Source organism: Herpailurus yagouaroundi, unplaced genomic scaffold, assembly GCF_014898765.1.
Source record: "Herpailurus yagouaroundi ecotype Mexico unplaced genomic scaffold, PumYag 141, whole genome shotgun sequence".
In the NCBI taxonomy this organism is placed as follows: Eukaryota; Metazoa; Chordata; class Mammalia; order Carnivora; family Felidae; genus Herpailurus; species Herpailurus yagouaroundi.
This window is the reverse complement of record NW_024412396.1, coordinates 65,877,467-65,903,377: the sequence shown is the minus strand read 5'-3', so window position 1 is coordinate 65,903,377 and position 25,911 is coordinate 65,877,467. Positions and strand designations below refer to the sequence as shown.

The window sequence follows — 25,911 nt, the reverse complement described above, 5'->3', positions numbered from 1 at the left end:
TATAAAGTGGCACACCACCTAATACCGAACTCTACATTCATCGATTCTCCCGTGGTCTTAGATGCGGGGAAAACTTTTTGTGGCACTAATAAAAACAGGCGTATTGAGATGACGCTCCAGTGGGTCTTGGTGGCTAGAGAACCAACTTGGAGAATGGAGAACAAGCCCAGGAAAACGGGTGAAAGAAATTCAGGCAGCATGTCAATGGTGAGTATTAAGTGAGAAGCCAGAGTGATGTGAACAAGGCTGAAGTTTGGCTGAATGTGAAACATTCAGTTAAGTGGGTTATTTGGCATCATGTAGATTTTCTAAAATTAAAATTTGGGTTTGGCATTGAGATCTTTTTGCCTTTTTATAACTCTACTAAGTCAATCAAACTAGGTTGCAGTTGTAGTCTGAATCTGGAATGGTTAGCTTAGACTGAGGTACTTGCTACAGAAAACAGAAGCATGGTAAAATAATCTTCAGAGCCCCAGCTCAACCTACCAAAAGTGGGGGGTGGGGCAAGCATTAAATTATCAGAGAACTAACCAAACAAATGCTTCCATTCTCAGTTAATCACACAGTTTCATCTCAGTAGAGGGAGAAACAGAGGGGCACCTGGGAGGCTCAGTCAGTTAAGTGTCTGAGTCTGGATTTTGGCTCAGGTCATGATCTCACGGTTCATGAGTTCAAGCCCCACATTGGGCTCTGCACTGCGGGATTCCCTCTCTCTCTCCCTTTCTCTCCCTCTCTCTGCCCCTCCACCACCCCCACCTCACTCTCAAAGTTAATAAATAAAGAGAGAAACACAGTCCTCTCTGGTGTGGACAGAAAGACTCCACCTAGACCCAGTCAACTGTCAAGGCTGGTTATCCTATCTTTCTCCTTGCCTCTCTTGCCTGTTGGCTTTGGGCCATTACATTTTTCACTACCACTTACCACCAAAAAGAAGATAAAACAAGAAACCTTTAAAATGTTAAGAACCCTTATAAAGGCCAGGAGAGTTGAAACTATTGGTTAAATGTAGGCTTGGGTATGGTGTGGGGGCCTAATTTATCTAGCTCTCCTTTTCGGAAAAAAACAATGGATGGGGGTGGGGGAGATAAGATAAAATGTATGTGATGATTATAGTTTTGAAAAAATGACAGTATGTCAATATTCTGGTTTTGTAGACATGATAATTCTCGGCCATAAGGAAGGATATTGAAATAATAATCTCATATAACTATGGCCAGAAAGTACTAAACCAAGACACGAAAATAGTCTGGTACAGGTGTTGGTCCCCAGAGCATACCACTGTAATAAACTATCACTTTCATAGTGCATGCACGTTGCAAAGTGCTTTCACATATGTCATCTTGTAACTCAAATGGCCCCTGTGATTAGAAAAGAGAAACACGAAAGGCAGGCACTCAAAAGAGCAGGCTTGCAAGTAGTACGTGCTCGGAACGTGGTAACAAAGTTTAGAAAATGCAGAGTGATCATGTTTAAAATAGATATGTCATGGCAGCCAGTTCTTACTTTAAAATTGAGGTTAGATGCAACGCCACTATATAAGCATGAGGGTGTCCAACCTGGTGGCCCTGCCGACTGAAGTACAGAGCTCATATTCCCAAACCTACCGGCGGATCATGACATCGCTAAGCTATGTTGTTAGTATCAGTATTAGTGCTAAGATTCCCTTATTTGGGGTACTTTACAACATAGAGAATATTGGTAAACTGGTGTTTCTGTTTGTTAATCCGCATTATAAAATCATAATTCCACTCCCTTCTATAGGCATTTACATCGTTTAACCCCCAGATAGGTAACCTAATATCTGGAATCTGGGTCTTAGAGGAGAAAGAGTTGGACCAGCCTAAACGGACAGACAGGTGGCTCTAGAGAACTGGGAAAGTTTAAATGGACTTATTTATTCATTACCGTAGGTTTAAAAGAAAAAAATTATTTGAACCACAAAACACAAGAGAAACATCTAATCCTTAACACGAGAGAGCAGAGGGGACACACAGAAAGTGGCATTAGCTGATCTGAGAGGTAAAACAAGAAGAAAAGGCTTGACCCACCAGTGTCCCAGTTGCTGATGTTATGGGGGGCGCTAGACTGATGCTCCAGCTGTCGCTTCATTAACTGGCTCATTGTTAGAGCTCCCAGGGATCCCCTTTTCATCTGCCTATACTGAGCTATATGGAGGAAATTAGGACATCATTACTAGGGGGCATAAATTTCCACAGCACACAAAGGCTCTACAAATCCATATAGAATCTTAATTGAATCTTTATTGGCGACTTGTAATTGTTCAGCAAATTGTATGCTCTTGTCCAAGGCAAAAATTAAGGCACATTGCTATTCCCGGTGCCTTTCTTCCCTCAGTAAAGAAAGAAACAGTGCCTATGAGCATTTATCTGTAGTCTGTAGAATACCTACAGTTGCAACAATGTGGTTACTTTCATTTACTTTTTCATTTGTACACTCTGCCTTGTTCCAGAAAGGATTCAAGGCATATAATACTACTTTGAATTTAAAGCTTAACTTCTTTTAAAATGGAGCCTGTGCATCCATAGTTTAAGGCTCCATTATATCCCCGTAAGGTGCCCATATATATATGTGTATACATGTATGTTTTGGACTAAAATGACATATATCAACCCCAATTTTTAGAGAGGGAAATTGAAGCAAATGAAATTATGTTACTTGGGAACCAAGTAGCAAATGGGGTGGTCATAAAATCAAAACATGTGGACTCCAAAGTCAATGCTGTTTCAATCTCTGTGTGAGCCTCTGCCTACTGTTTGGGAAATGTGAATCGAATCACATTCCACAGGTGTATTCCAGTACACATCTTTGTTTTAGAAAATAATGGTAATATTTTTATCCTGCGATTTAAGCATTGACAAATGCCCCACCAGAGAAATGTCAAGTTATGAGCATTTCCAAACCAGAAAAACAATGAAAAAACACTTCTTCCAGTAGACTGTTGAGTGAAAAAGCAACTTGCCTCCTACCCTCCTATTCCTCTGTCAGTGTCCCCATCGGTCTCTGCCACCAGCCCAGTGAGAAAAGCAGAGAATCAGTGATGTGCCTTTTCTACATGATCCCAAACTCCTGGACATTTGAGAGCATGTGGTTATTCACTCTCTTATGAGGACAATTTCAGAAACTGAAGTTCTGAACTGCAGGCCCTAGAAGGGGATGGTAGAAACTGGGATGAGTGGATGGCCCCTGGAAAGCTTTAAATGTTATACCCAGGCTTCACAATCACCATACCAAGACGGCAACTTGGTGAGATGTGAAATCAATTATAACATTCTGAATGTAATTAGCATGCTGTTTGATTCATGGTAGTCACGGCATGATTAGCTACAGAAGGATCATCTAGCAAACTGATCCAGAGAGAGGGGTGTGATGGGAATTCTTGTGTCTTGGAATCCATGTCAGCTAAATTCACCAACATGGGAAATCTCTGATTCTTGTTGACTGGCGGAATTTACAATGTTATGACTCACTGGAAATGGTGCAGCTTCAGGTAAAATACAAAAGCAGAAATCTTCTAGAAGGCTTAACCAATTTAAAAATTAGCATGCTCAAAAGAGGACTTAAAACCTCTAGTGATTTCATAACTTCTCCAATTCTCAGTTGTTCGTAAAGACAGCAGAATTCCCTGAGAGTAAAAACCCTTAATGTTTAGCTCCGTGTGTGGGGTGCCTGGCATGACGCCTCCAAGAACACACCAGCAAGAGCCATCTAATACATGCTTTTAATGGAGAGGAGGAGGAAGGTGCAAGTGTAATGATGCACTATGCTAACTCCAAAGAAGCCAGATTCAGTCATGACGTTAGGATCATGAGACAGTGGATACACTTATTTTACGACACATTTAACTAGCACTCAAGTCAAGCTGACTTAGCCACCCTATCCCAATTTATACCCAACTTGGAATTCTAATTAGAATTTGCTATCTTTTTTTTTTTTTTTTACATGACTCATGTAAATTAGGAGGAGAGAGAATACACTTGCATGATTTTAGTATGTGGGCTTAAAAATGGGCGTTTTATTATGTTATCAACAGACTTTCATGACAAAAGAGCAATTACATTCAGAACCAGCTGTCCTTCCCTGCTACCAAAAGGGCAAGTAACTGTCACTTGAAAACACTTTCTTAGGATTTCTATAACCTCTATTATAAGTGAATTTGAGTTATTCTAAGGCAGTGGGTTATACCAAAAAAGAGCACGGACTTGCAAATCAAACAGACCTAGCATCAATCCCTGTCTCTATCACTTAGTAGCCACCTGACTTTAGGTGAGTCACTTAGCCTCTGTAGCCTCTGTTTCCTGGTCTATAAAATGGGGTCAATAATACCTGCCATGTGAGGCTGATGTAAGGATTAAGTAAGATAACAATGTGTATAACCATTTGGCACAGCGCCCAGCCAAAAGTACCAAATAAATGGTGGCTATTATTACTACTATGACTATAAAATCCTTGAACAAGGGGTGTCTCTTACTTATTCACCTTTGACCCTCAGTCGCAAGCACAGGGCCCGGCACCTGGCAGACAATACATAGTTGGTGAATGAACGAATGCATGAATGAATGAATAATGAAGATGACGAGGTTGTTCCATACTACCAGTCCAGCATTTAAGTTAGGATCTTTATTTGGTTTTCAGGATCATCCTCATTTAAAAGACAGAGAAAAATTAACCAGCTCCTCAGGCAGCGTTCACATGGAACACAAAATAGGCCAGCGCGTGGGATGAGGGCTGGCAGGAAGTGCACCTCTGTATCTCTGATTCCTGCTGAGAGCCTCCCATGCTAGAGTCCCTTCACTGGCCCCACTGAGCCAGGTGGGCACCTTACTGTCACTTCAACGGAACTCATGCTCTTCAAGGACCAGATCTAGGACCCGACCACAGAAGGCAGTTTCAAAACAGTTGCCTCCTACAGATCCTGTAGAATTTCATGCCATTTGTATTTTCAGATCCAAAAGGGCTAGATTCAATCATGACACCGGGATCATGGTATATCTGCTACATTTATTTTATGATAATTTAGATAACATTGTGTCAGTGATGGAAGTGATTCAAATTGAACACAGGTGTTCAATGTAAAATTCTGTCACAAACAGTGCTTTTCGTTTATCCCAAAACTAGTTCCGTGCCTTAGGTTTAGGCTAGTCACACACAATTCTTATTTTATTTAATTATGAAATTTGGTGATTAATACGTAACAAATTAGGATTCTTGGCCAATCAGTAACCGTAGTGATTTAGCAAACACTTGAGATATTGATGAAACTGAGCCCATGTCTCAGGATCTCTGAGATCTTACAGCAGAGTGTCTGTCACCCAGGAAGCTAACACAACATGTATAAAGAATAAACCCCGCCAATACCAGGAGTGTGAAAATTGAAAACAATGCAGTAGTTATTGCTCCAAAATCAATGTATACTTGAAGCGATCACCAAAGGGAATCTTACTTGATATTGAGGAATGGCTACTTGTTTCTGGCACCCCTGCTTCTAATGTTGGGGCAGATGAGGATTCTCGTGGCATTTCCAAAGTTGAAAGTCCTTTAGTAGAGGGATCTACAAACAGAAACATTATTTAAAGCTCAGGATATTGAGTAAAAGCAAGGTCAAGAACCTTTTCCATATCTTTTCCCTCTTGCCTAATACACCCATTCAAATCATTCTGTATGTTCTGGCCCTGTTAATTACTTTAACAGAATTTTATATACACACTGGTTTCAAAATTCCCCGGAGAGTTGCTTCCACATTACCCTCTGCATCTGTGGATATGCCTCCCAGAGATTAACAACAGAGCAATTACAGAGTTAAAGCTCCAAGCATGCCCCTCCCGCATATCCTCAAGCAGGTTACTTAGCCTTTCCAGCACTGAATTTCTTTTCATCCATTACCTAAAGACGGTTACAGTTCATTCCACCATTCCACTTCGTCCTGGCAGTATCCTACTCACTAACTATATCTCAATTATACAGACAATTCTTCCTCCAGAAGATCTTCGAGATACCCCCTTCCCCCCAAAAATACAAGCCAAAATATGGGTCATGTGATCCTCTTTCGTAATCCCTGAACTCCCTGTCCTTAACCTTTCCCAAACTTAACACACTATAATGGAATTCTCTATATACTTGTCTATAACCTTTGCTAAGCTGTAAGTATTGCAGAGCAGAGATTGTATCTAACTTGGAATAAACAGTATTAACTCAGGTTTTCTATTTTATTCGTTGCGCAAGAAACAGACCGTATCATGTGCTCCTTCTGTTTGACAAACGTATCTAAGAGGAAATATCTTCTGCGTATAGTATTGTCTTCTCAATCTATCAGTAATGGGAAACAAGCTGCTCCACATTATTCTAGGTAAAGATGATCCTTTAAAACTTGATAGTTTATCATAACAAACCCCCTAAAATTCTTCACAAACACCTCTGCCACCTTAAAGCAACACTATATACTGAAGAGTGAGCAGCCTGGTGTTACCCTATAGGCTTCCATGAATGTTCCATGCTATCACCTGGGGGCGCCCCTCCTATATGGCTTCAAGTTCTCAAGCTTCACGGTGATTCGGTCCCATTCTTTTTATATTGTCCATTTTTCTCTTGTCCAGGGTAAGTCACCATACACTCATCCATATGTACATCTGAGGTATGCAGATGCGAGTCTATTATTAGATGATCACTAAACTTGTAGGGAATGAAAGTAAAATTGATCCTGGGTGAGATCCTGGGAGGAAAATTTTCAAGCACTGATGCTAGAACATCCGCTTTTTGACTCTCAGAGGTCTTTCTGAATAGATATGATTGCCAGATTAGTAATTTCTTGATTAAAAAAAAATAAGTATAACTGTTACAGTGTTTCCTGCACCCTCTTGAGTAATTATGCACAAAATGACTACCTGTTTTAAATTACCTTAGTCACTAAGATATTAGAGATTAGGTTATTACTTTTCTCTTAGGTATTGTCCCCAAACCTCTAGTGAAAAACATGCACAATCAAAAAATAATAAATAAATTAAATAAATAAATAAATACATACATACATACACAATCACCTCTCTTCACCCTCATCTGCCTCTGTTTTACGTATGCCTGCTACCACGGCACCATAATCCTACCAATAATATAGAACAAGAAAGCTTAAAGTTCATTTTCGAGAATTCTTTGAAAAGACCATTGAGACTTTTAGAGTTTTGCTGTGCTTATTGAAATCTTTGGTGTATCTCTAATTTTAAAGAAATGTAATTTCTTTACTGTAAGGTAGTTGTTAATAATTGCTAGTGTACAAAGATTTCATAAGCCAGGCAATTTTTGCTCAATCTTAAATCATTTTACAAAACCTTCCATTTGTATACAGTTTAAGACATATGACAAATATTTGAATAGACCTATACACTTAGCTTAAAATATTTTATTCAGTTTAAAAAAATTGTTTTAATGTTTATTTTTGAAGGAGAGAGGCACAGAGCATGAGCAGGGAGGGGCAGAGAGAGAGAGGGGGAGACACAGAATCCAAAGCAGGCTCCAGGCTTTGAGCTGTCAGCACAGAGCCTGACGCAGGGCTCGAACTCACAAGCTGCGAGATCATGATCTGAGCTAAAGTTGGACACTTAACCCAGTGAGCCACCCAGGTGCCCCTTTATATTTTTATTCAGTTTTTATAGTGATGTGTAGAAAATGGCATAACCATCCGTTCAATCATCAAAACATTTGCCAAAGCTGTTAGGCACTTGATATACAATCAGTAAACAAACCAGGCAAGAAGCCTTGCCTTTGGGAACTTTCATTTTAGCGGGGAGAAACAGACAATAATTAATACACATAAAAGTAAATTTTAAGTTAGAAGAGTAATTCTCTGTAGAAGAGAACCAGAGAAGAAGGGATTCCAAGATGCCAGACAGGGGTGGAAAGGTGGGGTGTGGTCCAGGCCTCATCGGGAGCCTGGTGTTTGATCAAAGGATCAAAAGAAGTGAGAAAGTGAGCTGGGCAGACATGTGGGGAAGGCTGTTTCAGGCTGAGGGAACAGCCAGTTGTAAAGACCCTCAGGTGAAGCTATGTGGGGAGGGCTCAAGAAATGGCAGGAGGATTTGCAGAACATGGATGGAACTGGAGGGTGTTAGGCTAAGCGAAATAAGTCAGAGAAAGATACCATATGATTTCACTCATATGTGGAATTTGAGAAACTCAACAGATGAGCATAGGAGAAGTGAAGGAAAAATAAGATAAAAACAGAGGAGGAGGGGCGCCTGGGTGGCGCAGTCGGTTAAGCGTCCGACTTCAGCCAGGTCACGATCTCGCGGTGCGTGAGTTCGAGCCCCGCGTCGGGCTCTGGGCTGATGGCTCAGAGCCTGGAGCCTGTTTCCGATTCTGTGTCTCCCTCTCTCTCTGCCCTTTCCCCGTTCATGCTCTGTCTCTCTCTGTCCCAAAAAATAAATAAACGTTGAAAAAAAAAAATTTAAAAAATAAATAAATAAATAAATAAATAAATAAATAAATAAATAAAACAGAGGAGGAAAACCATAAGAGACTCTTACATACAGAGAACAAACTGAGGCTTCCTGTGGGGGGATGGGTTAAATGCGTGATGGGCATTAAGGAGGACACTCTTCAGGATGAGCACTGGGTGTCATATGTAAGACACGAATCACTGGGTTTTACTCCTGAAGCCAAGACTATACTGTATGTTAACAAACTTGAATATAAATTTTAAAAAAAGAAATGGCAGGCAGTCACTGCAGCTGGGTAGAAGCAATGTGGTGACAGAAGCACAAAATGAAGTCAGAGAGCTAATGAGAATCAAGACCACAGAGCACTTCAGGAATATAAAGGACCTAAGCTTTTACTACGGAGGAAATGGGGAGCCACTGAAGGGTTATAATCAGAGGAATGGTATAATCTCATGTTTTAAAGGCTTGCTCCACCTGCTGTGTTGAGAAGATATGAAGACAATAAGGGTAGAAGGTAGGGGATCAGTTAGGAAGCTACCACCACTGACCCAGGTGAGAGGTGTTGGTGGCTCAGGGCCAAGTGGAAGAAGGGGAGATGATAAGAAGGGACCAAATTCTGGGTATGTTCTGAAGGTGGATTAAGGTGCCCAGACAAAATAGAGGATGCCCAGTTAAAATTTAATTTCAGATAACCAACAGATAATTTTTTATTATGAGTACATCCCGTGTAATACTTGATAGATATGGCTCCAATTCTTCACTCCTCCCTGAATCCATGTCCTTTGTCATGTGACTTACAAGTTCCTCCCTCATAAGAGGCAGGGTATATTTCCCTCCTGATTCGGGGTTTGGCCAGGTGATTTGTTTTGGCTAATGAAATGTTTGCAGCCATAGCATGACCAAAGGCTTGAAAAGCACCTGTGCAATTAGGCTTGCTGTCTTGTGCCTCTGCCATCATCATGAGAGGATACTCCTGAGCTCCAAGACTCCCAGGAGGAGGTTGGCCACCCAGCTCAGCTCAGCCTAGATTAGCCAATCCACAGTAACCAATAGACTGTCCAATTAAATAAGTACCCATTACTTATCGCTAGATATTGCAGAGATTTTATGCTTGTTACACAGCATTCTTCCAGCAACTGGCAACTGATGGAGTTGTCTCAGCATACAGACAATATGTAAAATCATAAAACTAGATGAGATCACCCAGAAGAGTGGGTGTAAACAGAGGACTGAGATTGTAGGGCACTCCCTTATTAGGGAGATAAGGAAGAATCAACAAAAGAGTTTGACAAGGACTGACCCCTGAATAAGCAGAAAATAAAGAGAGTATGGTATCAGAGAAGCCAAGTAAAATGGGGAGAGGCGGGTAAGAGCTTAGAACTTACCACTGGTGACCTTGTCAAGTGATGTTTGGGTGAACCACTGGGGATGAAACTTCATAGGAATGATTAATTCTTTAGAAAAAAAAGAGTGAGGGGTATCTAGGTGGCTCAGTCAGTTAAGCGTCCAACTCTTGATTTCAGCTCAGGTCATGATCCCAGGGTCATGAGGTTGAGCCCTACATTGGGCTCTGTGCAGAGTGTGGAGCCTGCTTGGGATTCTCTCTCTCTACCCCTTTCCCACTGGTGCCCTCTCTCTCAAAAATAAATAAACCTCAAAAATAAAAGAGAAAAGAATGGGAGAAAACTGGAGATAATGATTATATAGGCAACTCTTTAAAACATTTTGCTAGGGGCGCCTGGGTGGCTCAGTCAGTTAAGCGTCCGACTTCGGCTCAGGTCACGATCTCGCAGTCCGTGAGTTCGAGCCCCACGTTGGGCTCTGTGCTGACAGCTCGGAGCCTGGAGCCTGTTTCAGATTCCATGTCTCCCTCTTTCTCCCTCCTCCCCTGCTCATGCCCTGTCTCTCTCTTCTCAAAAACAAATAAACGTTAAAATTAAAAAAAAAAAACAAACATTTTGCTAAAAGGGGAGGAGCAAAATGAGATAATAATTGGGAGAACTGGGATCAAGAGCTTTTTTTGTATGAGAGAAAAATAAGATTATGTTCGTATGCTCACGTGAAGAATACCTTAGGAAGAAAAGACTAAGGAGGGAGAAAGAAAGGAGAATTTCTAGGCCTATGTCCTTGAGTAGGTGAGAGAAGTGGAATCTTGTCCACATGTGGAAAGGCTGCCTTTAAACAGTAACCAGATAGTTCACCTATAGCCCAAGCCAGAAAGGCCAGGTGTACAAGTGCAGACATTGGAAGGCAGGCAGAGGAGGTAGCAGGAGGCTGTGGACATTTCTTCTGATTCTGTCAAACAGGAAGAGTAATCAAAAGTTTGGAAACACAAGTAGCCAGGACACAGTCGCGTAGGAGAATGGAAATGTGAGTGGGCCACAGAAATATGGTATGATTGCCAGGTAGTTTAAAGAGCCAGTTGAGGTCTGGAGTCATGAATCTGAAATGAGACCAGCCACTATTGGTATGTGTTTTTCTCCAGTCACACTCATCCAATACCTATCTGTGCCTACTGCACCTACAGATGCTGGTAGGTGGAAAGGTGGATCTGACAAGGTTGTGTTTAGCCAAGCAAGCCTGAAAAAGCAAAGGCCAGGGAGGATGCAGCACCGGGGAGGGTTACACTGATTGACCTGAGTAAGGAAGAGGAGAGGAGACGTGAAGTATGGGAGGGACATGAAAGACAGTAGGACTGACACAGCGTCGTCCAGAGGGAGGGAAATAGAAATCAGCGAACAGGAGACATGAGAATGACATGGAAAGGCTGCACTTTTTGGCAAAAACAAGGTCTGTGACGTGACCATGGGAATGAATAGCTGAACTGGGGTGGAGGTTAAAAACCAGTCACTAGGGCAGACAAATTCAAGGAACTAAGAAGCCAGAGCCTCAGAAGAGTCATCTACTCTAATATTGGAATCACTAAGAATTAAGGCAGAAACAGTTTAGAAAAGAGTGAAAAAAGAACCAGGAGTGAAACTGTCACCAGATTAAAAAAAAAAAAAAAATCAGGGGTCAGTAATATGAAGTTCAGAGCTGGGTGTTTTCAGAAGGAAGGTGGGAATGGTCTGAAAGGGGCAGTGATGAACAAGGAAGGTGCTTACCCCTGACCCAAGCCCAAGGGCACAAGGCAGTGAGGAAAACTGTGTCCTCAGGCAGAGCTGGGTTTCCTCTGGACTAGGGCGTGAAGGGAGCCATCAGAGGAGAGAGCATATATGAGATTTTGCTCATGAAGGACAAGGGAAGGATTTCAGTAGTTAGCGTAAGTTGGGACAAAGGTTCAGAACAGGAGATGTGCAGAGCCTTCTGGAAATTAGAAGGGCAACCTGGGCCTTCCTGCAGGGACTCACATGCATGAGACAAAGTGCTCGATGCGGTTAGACCTGGTGGTTCAAGGCAATCAGCAGTGGTAAGGCTCTGAGTTTGGAAGGACTAGGAGCCTCCCTTTACTCCAGCTGACAGATGCAAGAAGGTCTGGGGAAGCCTGTGTCTTCCTCTGAGAACACAGGCCTCCTTCCAGCTTCCAGATCTGTGTGTCTGTGGGAGGTGGGATGCTATACAGATATAAAACTGTGACAGTACTGCATATCTTAGAAACATTTTAAAGACATATTACCATAATTGTCAGGTGCTTTCCTCTTGTTCTGATAACAAATGTATTAATATGGAACCAATCTCCCCCCAGGTAGCCTGGGGAACAGTCTGACATAGGATGAATAAAGGAGGCAACACACACACACACACACACTACAACCTATATATCATACACACCCACTCTGTGGACTTAGTTTCTTATATATCCCCCCTATAGACTTTATATGGCTTCTTATATACCTACCCTATAAAAGTCTATAGTCTCCAGGTCAACGTTTTCCTTCATCTATATGTAGCAATTTTCCTGGCTCCAAACAATCAAAAGGTTTACCAGTTTCCCTAGAAACCTTCTTAAACGTTCTTGTTATTACCAGGATCTTATTCTTCCTGCTACCTGGAAAGGGTCTTCCCATGACCCTTTCCAAATATACTCATGTTCATTCAACAGATTTTTACAGACCCCCTTCAAGGTACACAGCTCTGTCCTAGGAGGTAGAGAGCAGCTGGAAATCTCAGGAAATGACCGGGGTGAATAAAAGATCTGAACGCCTTGTCTTAGGAGCTGATTTTGTGTGGAGCAGTGGGAGAGGAAGGACTAGAATCAGGGCAATGGTTCTGGCACTGCTACTGCCTATCTGTAGGACTGGGCACATGACTTCCTCAGAGTGTCTCCTTGTACAGAAAAGAACAGGTTTTCCACTACAACGTTCCAAGATCTTTGCCAGTTCTCAGCGATCCACATGCTATGAATCTACTACAATAATCATCCCTGGCCAATTTCATTTCTTTTAATAAGCCACATTCTTTATTTTGTTTGTTTGTTTGTTTGTTTGTTTATTATCTGAGCTGAGACACAAAGTGTTGTGATCAACATTCTGGTAACACTGCAGAAGACTGTGTTTTAGGATGAGGTGGACGATTGGCTGGCCACCTTTTCAAATTCTCTTTCTTAAAAACAGTGCATCCAAGGAAATGTGAGAAATGACACCTGAGGCAGGAAATCCAAGTGCTGTGATAACTTCACCATGAACTGGTGCCCATGAACTAGGGTCTGGGTTGTAAGCTGGGTTTTTCGGTTCCTGAGGACACACAATGCCCACCAGACTACTGACGTTTGGTTAGAAGATGCAACCCGCTCTGGACCCTACGTGATTACAGTCAAATTCTTAACCATTCCCAAACGCTCTTTGCTTTTCTGTAGCCCTTCATGTTTGCTCCTTCTTTGGACTACATGTCAAAGCTGGCTGAAATATACGAAAACAAAGAGAGCAAACAGAGTTCAAATTAATGACTTTTTCTGTTTGGAAGGGAGGCTGCGATGATATTTGGGATATCTTGATATGAGTTAACTATTTATTGCCTCTTCTTGCCAAGGAGGCCAAGAATTGACTGTAAAGCTTTAGAAACAACAAACACAGAAACACTGATGGAGCCAACAGAACCACATCTGAATCCAACACGCTCTAGTAAGCAGGAGGCATTCGGAATGATTCTGAAGCAATTATAATGTCACTCCCTGACATTATAAGATTGAGACTTCGATGCCTAGTCAGTGAGAGACCCTAACAAGAAAGAGGCACAGACTCAATTGAACACAAGGCTGGGAGAAAAGAGAGAGAGGCGCTTACCTGGATCTTTCTGTTCTCCCAGCTTATCTAGAATGTTGAAGGAAATGTCCAGGTACTCTCTCTGGATGGCACTGACAGCGATCTTCCTCTGTTTTCTCTGCCTGGGAACAATCTGGATCTTGAATTCGGACTCCTCAGCGCCCTCCTCTTCGGTCTTCCTCTCCGGATTCTGTTCTGTATCCGATTCGGCACTGGCTTCCCCCTTCTCACTTTCCACTGGGTTCTCGGCATCCTCAGGGACTTTGAGGAGGACGGTTTTTACCCCTGAACTTGGCATCGGCCCACTGGGCTTCTCCTCCTGGATGCTGGGCTCTGGGCTGTCGTCCAGTGACACCTCAGGGAGAGCATATGACTTCTGAAGGAGGTCTCGTTTCTGCTTCAGCGTCAGCGGGCTGCCACAGGGAAAGTCCTGTGGCTCCCCCGGCTTTGATAATTCTGCGGAGTCCGCGGGGTCCTCCAGAGCTATGAGCGCCGAGTCCGTGGCACCTGCTGACTGGTTGTTTCCTGAGTCCTTGGAAGAAAAGTCTTTGGAACAATCCTCCACGCTCACTTGCACGAGGGGAGGCGTGCTGAGGCTGGGGACAGAGCGGGGGCTGGGGACTGAGGGAGAGGAGGTGGCCTTCTTAGCAGAGGCCCCCTCATTTCCCGGGCCCGTGGTCTCCTCTTCTTCATCGCTCTCTACTATTCGGAGAGGTGGAAGGGGCTCAAACACAAGGGAGTCGCTGTCAGATGTTGAGAGCACCGAGCGTTTCTCAGGCCCAGATGTTGAATCGGAGGACAAATCTATCAGATCTAAATCCTCTTTAGGGGCAGGCTTTACAGGAGAATCAACCTTGACCTCAAACGTCTCCATGCAGTTTAACCGAACTTCGGGTATCACGGGCCTGCGAGCTTCCTGGAAACTTTCCATTGCTGGGTTCTCGGGTGGTTCGGGGTCGTCGGGCTGAGTAGCAGAATTCTGTCTGGGACGTCCGTGGTCATGTCTTTGCATCATGTAAGCGGCATGGACAGGAGGCTTATCTAGGTCACACCGGTCTATGCAGGACTTCCTCCGGTGCTCGTCTAATGTAAACAAGAGGGAGTCTGCATTCCCTATATCAAGAGATTTTTGTTTTAAAGAGCGCAGCTTTTTTTTCTGAATGCTTTCTTCTCTCACACAGTGCAGAATGCTGTCTTGTAATGCACCCGTTTCTCTATATTCGGCCAGTTCTATTTCACCTGATTAAAACAGAAAAAGCTAGTACTATTTTACTTGGAGACGTCACCATTTTTCCCCCTCATACTTGGGCACACAATTGGCATAAATCATAACCACAATCCCGGCTCCAATAGGAGGTAAAACTGACTTTCTGGCCAAGTTTTTATAAAGTTCAATTCTAATTTCGAAAACCAGAAAAACTCTGGAATGAAAGAACCCGAAACGGCAGTTTAAGATCTTATTTCCAAAATCAGGCTTCAGGATAATTCCTCAGCTCTATTCATTTGTGCACAGGAGAGGGGAATCGCTTTTGGCTGAGGCAGATCTAGGAAACTGTATTCAAATTGTGTGGAAGAGAAGCAAACATTTTGCAACAAATCAAATCAAGCAATGGCCCTCTAAGACGATCATGACGTTAATGATGTATCCATCCAGTCACGTATATATATAAGTGCATATATATATATACTGTTTGTGCATACATATATATAAAATCAACGGTATTAAAATGTGTAGTAACATAATAAAAGTAAGATTTCACCCCAAACAAACGGTAGAGTACAACATTTCTGCATAAAATTACTAAGAGGAAAAAATTCATACTTCTCTGAACATTCATCTCAACCGGCTGATATTTCACCATTTTGCTGCCGCCTATTCTTTTCAATCTTGCAAAAAAAGTTTGAGACTCTTTATTGCAGGGTCCAGTAGGTGTATCATGAATATCAGATTCATCAAAAACACTATCTTCTTCTAATTGGGGAGAGAAAGTCAAAATTACACTTAGGAGGTTATTCTCTCTTAGGCTGTGTCTACACAAGCATTTCAATGAAAGCATGAGGGAACAAAGTCTGAGGTGGTTTCTACACCAGCTCAAGTTCTGGCCACAGCTTGGTATTTCATCCAGATGTCAAATTATCCAAATGTTGACAGAGCAACCTGTTACAAGGTGGCTCTCATCTCCCATGTGACAACTGGCAGCACTTTCAAGAGAGGCATCTCAATATTCCAGTAGGGCCTTCGTGGGGACACTTTTCCAATGCTCTTAAAATCGGATAACGCATACATTTCGGGAATCTGTGACACTCCTTGAACATGCCTGCTTTGGGTGAATTTTCAGGCTAATTTGGCAAAAGAGAATTCAACACAATGAGTAGGTCTTGCCCTTTCCAAAAACATATGCCTTCCTGGGATTTGAGAACTGGCATAGACACAGCCTAACAGTACATGCACCTTATACTTTGTGAATGCAAAATACTGTACTCTACATTTGGTAATGAGACACACGACACACAGAAAAAGCTTAGAGAAGCCACTGGTCATTTCAAAAGCTCCACAAATGATTATGGGCTGAAAGAGTAAACAAAGGAAAAAGAAAACAGAAAATAACATTCCCCCCTATTAAAGTAAGACCCTTCTCTGGAGAGTTTGCCATGTGTAACTGTTATGAATCCTAGAAAGCCTCTTTGACGCCGATGATCCTGAGGCTCCGTAAACAAACCTGTCACTTAGAGTGCCTACCAAGATTATTTCTGGTACCCTTTTATCCCTATTTAGCTACTTTTAAATCAAAGATAAATCCAAAAACATATTAATGAGGAAAGGGTTTCCATGTTGCAACCCACAAAGTTCAGTTGATAAATTTTCTTCTTTCATCTTTTGGAAAAGCCAAAGCCCTATACAAAGCAGCAAAACAAAACAAAACAAAACAAAACAAAACAAAACAAAACACTACAAAAATGCATTTAATACCACAATAAACATAATTAACCTACTAGTCAAGGTGAATATCACTGAAATCATAGTACTTGGCCTATTTTTATGTCTACCCATATGACAAAATAAGGCTCGGGTGTATTATAGCAATTTAAGATTTCTTGAGCATTCGGGGAGTTCAAGAGAGAGCCAAATTTTAAGGACTAATCCTGTCCTAAGACACAAGACTCTACCACTAAATGAAATTTGAAGCAGCAGATGATAGATAATCATACTAATCTCTTTGGGTCAAATAATAACTAAGTGTTAATGATCAAAATGATACAAAATGTCTGCAAAGAAGACAAAGCCTATCAGATCCCCACGTTTCTGGGGAGATGCCACACAATGATCTGTTCTATTTCTTTACATCCTTTAAAAAATATATTCCCTTTTGAAAAATACAGTTTTCAAGGAAATAGTTATGTGACTTCCGTTAGATAATTTTGAAATAATTCTCAAAACATACTGAATGAGAGATGGAAGGACTTCAAGATGGCTCCTCCCATTCGGAAAGGCTCATCTGAGACTGGCCCAAATGCTGAGCCCAGATTGAGGACCTCTGTAGTTTAATTGAGTCTATCCAATTTTCCAGAAACTAGGACCGAAGCTGGTAGACAAGATATTCTTCAGGAAGGATTGGAGTGCTACCAGAACTTAAAGAACTTCGGTCTCACAGTTCCCATCTACGGCCAACCTAGATTCTTGGACCTTTTAGCAATAAATGAACACTGGTCCAATCCATCCTAGTGAGGTATTTCCAGAGTAGTCCTAACAAGTCAGAATCTACACAAAGGGTCATGGGGTGCTTGGCCTTCTCCCAGGATTAGAGTAGATGATGTCACCTTTTACCAGTCTAGACACCTTGTGACTTGCACTAAAGACATACACCTTGGTTCTTCATCTCTCATCTGAAAACATCCAGGCTGGGATTTTACTCTATCTAAAGTTTCATTCTACTGCCTTCTTTGCAGAAAAGCTATCAATATAAAAAGTGTTGATACTGGAAATAATTTAAACCCACGCAGCAAAAATTGCATTTCAGTTGCCGTAAATCAATTCTTACTGAACAAGGAGGCTAGGAAGAAGCAATTGAGCGAATTTAGATTCCATTCAAATCTGTGAGCACAAAGTTCAGGAGGAAACTAGAGATGACAAGATTATGGCTCATGATTCCACAGAGTGCTGACCAAGATGTATTTCACAGCCCAAAACAAGATGCTTCCAACGCACAGGAAAAGGCTTACAAAGGCTACTTAACCAAACTGCCGACAATTTTTTTTTTTTTTACAACACATTTCTCATGAAATGGGCTTTAGAAGCATATCAGTTATTTCTCTGGAATGCTCATTTAAAAAAAAAAAATTAAAGCAGCAACATTCATAGGAAAGTTGGAACGTTAACGAAGCAGTAGGCGGTTTTTTGATTCCAGAATGATACCAGGGGGCGTTCCACTATCTCCTAAGAAAAACATTGTCCAGAAATGTATTACATATTCAAGCTAAGTTTGGGGTAGAATTGAGATAGGTAAAGTACCTTTTTCTTTTTCGCTGTATCTGCTTATGTTACTGTTGTCACTGTACAAAGGTCCTGCCGTGGCATGGGGCTTGCAGCTATGATACTGTGCATTGAGTGTATTGACTGTTATGTGAATCAGATGCAGCAGGACCTTGCTGATATCACAGTCTCGGTATGGATACTGCTCAATAAAATGGAGGGAGAAAAATATAAACAGTTATTTTGAAGGGTAAGTTTTTCCACTTGATCTTGCTAGATGTTTTTCTCAGTATTTCTCGGGGTGATAAAAGGAAATATACAGAAAAGCAAAACCGTTAAGTTTTTATTATGGTCTTATTTTGACAAGGGATCACATTCCCTTCTACTTGTACCAAACCACAGATGGCAATGCGTGCCAGTTCAGTTACAATTCCTTTCAAGGAAATTCTCTGGCATGAATGCAATTTTAAATATTTTCTTTGTTTTCTGACATAATAATTAAAACAAAGATAAAATCTGAGATTCTGACCATAAACAGAGATTGTTGATCTCAGTAGCCTACAATTTGTTATTTTTTGTTTTTGACATTTGTAGCACCTCCACTGGCCTGGTCTCTATTTCTATTTCTATTCCCATGGATTTTGACTTCTTAACACTAATTGTACATCATGATTCTTTCTCTGAAGGTCAAATTACTCTCCTACAAAATTCTCAAATTAGATCTCTTCAGTGTTCTCCTCTCTAAGAGAATCATTGCACCCTAAAAAGGAGTGACGACAGCCACTCACCTTGTAAAGGATGACAAGCAAGGCCTTCAACCACATCTGCCGGATGTGAGGTTTTAGGGACCAGAGGGAACAACGAGGTGGCTGTTGGAAATAATGCCGTAGCTGAGGACAAGAGCAGTATTTGAGCACCTGAACCACCAAGGGGAGAAGGTGTTTGCCCAAGTTAATGTTATAGTCCATAACCTGAAAGAGGAAAAATACTAGTAACTGAAGGAAACGTTCGCAAGCCTAAAGGAAAATTTGAACCATCAGAACAATAGGCAAAATATTTAAAAGGCATTTCACAAAATATTAACAGTAATGGCCAATGAACAAAGAATGGGAAATGTTAAACCCCACAAGAAATAAAAAACTTGCAAATTAAAATCATTTGAATCCACTTAATTATCTAATTGTTTAATGTATCCACTAAATTATGAATTAAAAATAAAATTTTATCTATTAAAATGTCCTATTAAACTATTAACTAGAATTAAACTAGAATCAATTAAAACACCCACTATTGGTAATCACTGGGGAAAACAGGCATTCTCAGATGTCACTGGCAAGAGTATTATTCAACACAGCCTTTCAGGAGAGCAAGTTAGCAATATCTATTCAGAAGTAAGAAAAAGTACTTACAGCCCCTAATACAGATTTAAATAAATCTTAAGGAAAAAATCAGACAACTGTTGCAAGATGTATACATAAAGATATCCAGCCTTATAGTCACTCCAAATTTGAAAATAACCTCCACAGTCAACAATACGAGATTAGTTAAGTGAAAGATTGTTTGTATGACAACACTATGTAGCCATTAAATGGGATATGATACAAATTTATTTACATGATATCGACTTCATAATAAAGTTTAAAAGAGGTTACATATATTTATCCACATGTATAATATGATCCCATTATTGTAGAAAATATGTGTGCACATACATATACATGTATATATGTATATACGAATGTATATAAATTTGGAGCCAGCAGTATACACCAAAATGTTAGTGACTTATTTTGTCATGGGTTTCCTGGAGATTTGTATTTAATCTTTTGCTTTATTAAAATAAATATGCATAATATAAATATAGAAAGAGAGTAGGGGGTGCCAGGGTGGCACAGTCCATTAAGTGTCCAACCCTTGATCTCAGCTGAGGTCATGATCTCAGGGTTCATGAGTTTGAGCCCCGTATCGGGCTCTGCACTGACAGTGCAGAGCCTGCTTGGGATTCTGTCTCTCCTTCTCTCTGCCCCTCCCCTGCTTGTGCTCTCTCACTTTCAAAATAAACTTAAAAAAAATTTTTTTTTTAAAAAGAGAGTAGTGAGGGAAGAAAAGAGGAAGGGAGGGGAGTCTGTGCCTGAAATGGAGGATCCCTTCATCATAAACAACTGAGTATTCGTGCTGATCCGTCTAGTTACCAGGATCAGCAAAAAACTACATACATATTGCTGCCAATTTGATTATCTGTGTTCATTATATTACAATCTATTTGAACTAATTGATAAAAGCTACCATCACTGAGCTCCTACCATGAGACAGGCACTGATTAAAGGCTTTGCAATATGGTGTCTCTAATCTTTCAAAAACAAAAATCTGTTACTAATGAGCAAAGAAGCAGGGGATGCCTAAGGCCATAACAGTTAATAACAGTGGCAGAGTTGAAATTCATATCAATTTCTCTCTAGCCCCATGCTCGACACCCGTTGCAGATTGGTTCTGGAGAGTGAGATTTGTAGCACTGGTCAAATTAGGCATACATATACCCAATAATAACATTAATTCTGCCCTCTATCCGTATCTGAAAGGAATTCTCACAGTGGTGGATAAGATACGTGTGCAGGATGTTCACTGCTGAGCTGTATGGAGTGGTGAGTAGATGGGAGCAATATGAGTGTCCATCACTGGGGGAATGACTATCCATCACGGGGGGACTGGATAGTTAAAGCATGGTAAATGTACACCATGGTGTAAAATTCAGCAGTTAGCAGTAACAGACAACACGGAAAAAGCCAGTGATGATAATGTAACATGGAGTAAGTCGTATGATTAACTCAATTCTCCACTTGAAGCCAAAAAAGATACGAGATTTTTAAAAACCCATAAACAAAAATTCTACACTCCCTTACTGTTTAATGGGTAGAGTTTCAGTTTAGGATAATGAAAAAGTTCTAGAGATGGATAGTGGTTACATAACAATGCAAATACACTTAATGCCACTGAATTATATACCTAAAAGTGGCTAAAATGGTAAATTTTATGTTAGGTATGTTTCACTCCTGCCCCCACCCCAAAATTCTATACTCCCTGTAAGTCTTACTCATCTCATACTCCTTTCCACACACCCCCACCTGATAAAGTGACTTGTGTAAACCTTTACACAAAACCAATGTTGGCCAAATGGAACTTAATGACTTGCTTCTCCTAAAACCCCAACAACAGGGCTCCCGAAAGCTTACACTTACTTGGGCAATTCCTGCAATAAACGCATTAAAGCAAGTTGACAGGCGCATTTTTTGAGGTGCGATCATGAAGCAACCTTCCTGTTGGTCATAGCTGAGTAAGACGTACAGGTGCCGCTTGACTGTGTTGAAGGCCTTCGCACTGCTGATGTCTGACTCAGCACTGCTCTCGTCCTTGGCCATGAACTTCATGAGCACTGTGATCAGCTGGTGAACTGTCTGGTGGTCGATCCCAGCATCTTCGGGGAGCAAGTCCTTGATGGTGTTGTCATTCTCAGGAGACTGTTGTCCTGTCAGTGCAAGAAAGGCCATCAGTGAGTGGCTCCCTCACAGGGAAGTTCACACTAAAATCACACTAAATGGTGTCGATAAAGCACCATTCTAGCTGCTTCCACTAAATATTGAAAGGGTCTGTTCTGGACAAATTTAAAGGCAAACTATGGCTACCGAGCAAAGCATTAGTCCAGGGGTGGACGTTATTGTGTCCATCCACGACCAAGTAATTTGGGAGTAATAAGGGAATAGAAATAAAAATAAGGTACTAGAAAGCACGGTTATCTTTGAACAGCAATAAAAATACCTAAATAAGCTTTGCATTTAGCAATTTTTTAAGTCTCTGGGCAAAGTTTTATCCTCAATGATAAAGATAAGTTTCTCTTCCAGCTTTGTAAAATAAGCACATAAAGATAACCACAAAAATAATATCCTAAAATCCACTGAGCACAAAAACATCCACTGAGTTATTCTGTTTAAACTATTATCTCAATTCAGATATGTTCATCAATCAGCTGGTTGGGGTGGCGGGGGGTGGGGTGGGGGAGTAAAGTTTTCTTTTCCAAATCCTGAGATATTAGCAGTGTGTGCTCTTTGAAGGATATAGTCAAAGTTATAAATAGTAAATTATAGTCCCTGCTATATGTAATGAGAAACATATAAGGGAGGGGACAGACAGAAAGAAAGAAGCATGAGCTTTTGAAAACAGAAAAGTATCACATGAAGGTGAGCTGAGAGTTTACATGGAAAGAAAAAATACCTCAGTCCTTGACTTACTCTTAACCTAACAAATAATTGTATCTGAGCAGCTCCCTGACACTGACTTTGTCCCTGTTATTTTTCAAAGTCAAAAATTATACCCTGTCTCCACTTGTTTCTCTGCCTCTTCTGATCTGGCTTGGTTTGGGACTTTTGGTGAAGGAAGAGTGAGATTAGCTCTTCTATATTTATGTTTGGGGCCTTATTCAAGGGTTATTTGGGGTTTGAACTCGTGCCCTTTCTTTGACAGGCAACATCAGAATTTCTCAGTTGAAAACAAGGTTTTTGCCTGGTGGCTTAGGTGACACACACCAGCACTCTCGTCTCTCATTCTGCCAGAAAAGTTCTGCTAAACAATGACAGGCTTTGGTTACAAACCATTATAAACCAGACCTTGATTATATCCGGTATAATTGTGGGATGAAGGCTACAAAGAGGAGGTAGGTAGTAATTTATATCCATTAACTCCTCAACTAATTTGGCCAAGTCTCAATCTTTCAGGACACACCCAAGAGAAACGAGAAAGAGGAAATACTACTTCTGGGGACTGAGGAAACCAGCTGTCTCAAGGCCAAACACCTCCCTAGAGCAGTGGCATGAAAGTAAGGTCAACTTCAGAATTTACTAGTTTAGAAGTACATGTGAGGTAACAAGCTTGGCTGTCTAGTTTTCCCCAGATGCTCAGAATAATGTTTGTCTGTTCAAGAGTGATATACTGAGAAGGGGTCATTGGCAGTGGGTGAACAGCAACATTGTCAACTAAGTCTAAGAGCCTCTCATTTAGGAGAAACCACCCGACAAACTTCAATAGGACCCTAGGACATTAACATTTTCTATCTCATAGAGTCTGTGTATGAAGAGTAAATGTGTGCAATGTACTTTAGAGAAGGTTTCACCAAAAACTATTCTTATAAAACCTAAGGACTGTTTATTACAGTGTTCTATATGCATCAATGACAGTGATCAACAATTTGCTAACACCATTATTTATGAGGCACACATCAGCCATCAGGAAAAAATAAGTCATTTATGTGGAACACCCTATTTTACCAAGAGGCCAGAAATGTGAAACATTGCTGTATATTACAATTAAATTAAATGTCTGAAATAGAAGATCAGACCAAAAGCAATACCTATGTAAATCCTCATAAAACAAAATAGGAAAAGTTTAGAGAACCATCTTTCCGGCATTGAAAAATATTTAATCTTGATTTTTTTTTTTTTTTTTTTTTTGTCTTCTCCAGACTATTACTTTACAACTAGAAGGAATTATTGCTTTGGGCAAGATCAGGCCAAGAATGTCACAAGTGTGAGAATGTAGGCCCCCTGCAGGGTTCAATGTTACTGTAACAGCAAGTGATGGCTGTTACAATATAGCTCCATTCCTCAATTTATTTCAGCTGGGGGTGGGGGTGGGGGCAAAATTTAAGGGACTTTGTATCACTGTCCTGTGCAGCCACCTCCAAGTTCGGACTGGCTAGACTCCAAAATCCCCGTGTTAAAAATGGAACAAAGGAGCGTTTGCGAAGGAGTCGCTCTTTGTTTATGGCCCTAAGTATCCAGGGACCTCAATACAGAAGTAAGGGGGTTCCAAACAAGGCTGAACTAAGACACTGGCTCCTCATATCATTCCATCCTAGTTCAGGTCTAGAAAACAAATCATCAGACTTCATCTTTTAAATATTTCAAAATCCTTCCCATTGTAAGTAGACGTTCGTTCAAAAAGTATGTAACCTAACCTTTCTGGTCAAATCCTATTTTCCTAACGATTAAGTACCACTTCAGGAATGCCCTATTTTCATTTGAAATATATCTTCATTGATCTTCAGTGTTTTAGCTTTAAGTTTGCTGCTCTTTCTTTGCTTCCCCTGAATAAGCAATAACGAGTGATCTTTAACCATTAAATGTACTGAAAAAAAAAAAAAAACCAAGAAATAGTTGATGAAACCTTTTGCATAAAGTGGAAAAAAAAAATCTTTCAATCCAAAATTCACTCCTCTAGTGTGGGCTTTGCAAGTCTATGCCGTGTCTATTATCTTTCTTTACAACAGCATAAGTTTGTCACTGGGACACTCTCCCTAAAAAAAAAAAAAAAAAAAAAAAAAAAAAAAAAAAAAAGTTTCCTTAATCAAATCCCTAAGAAAAATGAGCTTAGAAAAGCTGGAGTTTTCTTTATTGATAAGGACAGTATTACTGGCTCAGTTATCTACAAAGGGTATGAAATTTCCATTTTAAAACTGAAGGACTATGATATTTTCTCTAAGATGTGACAATTAAAACACTTTGGAATTCTAGTTTTGAATCATAGTCTATGAAATTCCTGTATCTGTTTTTAACTATGGAGATTTAACGTGTTGAATTTTTGCTTTTACCATTTCTCTAAAGAAAAATGTAAGTATCTTTATAATCATGAGGCAGAGTTACTCCTACCATAAATTTATCATGGACTGTTTCCATCATAATCTGTCCACAGAGTGGCACAACTGATTGAAACTCCAAAGTGTAATATAATTTTATTTATTTGATGATTTGAAACCAGGCAGGATCAGGATCTGCTTTTCCAGACTTATCTCCTATTACTCCACCCCAGATGGTCAACATTCTTACAAGCTGGGCTACACGTGGATCTCAGAACATAGCCAATACTTTCCCACCTTTGTATCTTTGCTCAGGGTGATATACTCTCCCAGCACCCCCAACCCCAGCCAATCTCATCCTATGAATCTCAGAAGCCATTCTTACTACATATCCCCACCCTCCTCTCGGCCTCTCAGAATTTAGGGTGTGATCCCTAAATTCTATAAATCCCCAAAGACAAGAGAAGAGGGAAGATGGGAGAGAAGAATGGGGGGAAATTTCCATTATCATTTCCTAACTCTCATGTGGCAAACTGCAAGGCAGAACTTTTTTTTTTTTTTTTTAATTTACATCCAAATTAGTTAGCATATAGTGCAACAATGATTTCAGGAGTAGATTCCTTAAATGCCCCTTACCCATTTAGCCCATCCCCTCTCCCACATCCCCTCCAGTAACCCTCTGTTTGTTCTCTCTATTTAAGAGTCTCTTATGTTTTGTCCCCCTCCCTGTTTATATATTATTTTTGCTTCGCTTCCCTTATGTTCATCTCTTCTGTGTCTTAAAGTTCTCATATGAGTGAAGTCATATGATATTTGTCTTTCTCTGACTAATTTCTCTTAGCATAATACCCCCTAGTTCCAGCCACATAGTTGCAAATGGCAAGATTTTATTCTTTTTGATAAGGCAGAACTTTTTATTTACTCATTTGCCTATTTCCCTTATGGGAACAAAGGCTCCTTGAAGGTGAGTGCTATGTCTTACCCATTTTTATACCGCTCACAGAATATGGGGCAGGTTCTGACATATACTAGATGCTTATTATTCCTAAGTGTCTAAGTACACTGAATTCAAATAAATATCTCTAATAAATACTTCTTATATATAGGAAAAAAAAACTGATGAGGTCCCCAAACAGCAAGGAAGTGGTTAGGGAAATAGGGAATATTCCT

At 40.6% G+C, this 25,911-nt stretch overlaps 1 protein-coding gene across 23 annotated transcripts in view; it reads right to left on the bottom strand.

Moving 5' to 3' along the window:
* The window catches only part of UNC79 (unc-79 subunit of NALCN channel complex), a 280,616-nt gene that overhangs the window by 78,294 nt on the left and 176,411 nt on the right, over positions 1–25,911 (bottom strand). For 16 of the 23 annotated variants that reach the window (XM_040478108.1, XM_040478112.1, XM_040478092.1 and 13 more), the window contains 7 exons: positions 21,356–21,642; positions 18,908–19,090; positions 18,159–18,321; positions 15,471–15,620; positions 13,670–14,887; positions 5,462–5,569; positions 2,049–2,165 (listed from right to left, as the gene is read on the bottom strand). In XM_040478108.1, coding sequence (XP_040334042.1) covers positions 2,049–2,165; positions 5,462–5,569; positions 13,670–14,887; positions 15,471–15,620; positions 18,159–18,321; positions 18,908–19,090; positions 21,356–21,642 — 2,226 coding nt within the window. The remainder of the gene's footprint in view (positions 1–2,048; positions 2,166–5,461; positions 5,570–13,669; positions 14,888–15,470; positions 15,621–18,158; positions 18,322–18,907; positions 19,091–21,355; positions 21,643–25,911) is intronic. The other 7 variants (XM_040478098.1, XM_040478106.1, XM_040478099.1 and 4 more) reach the window with 6 other exon arrangements.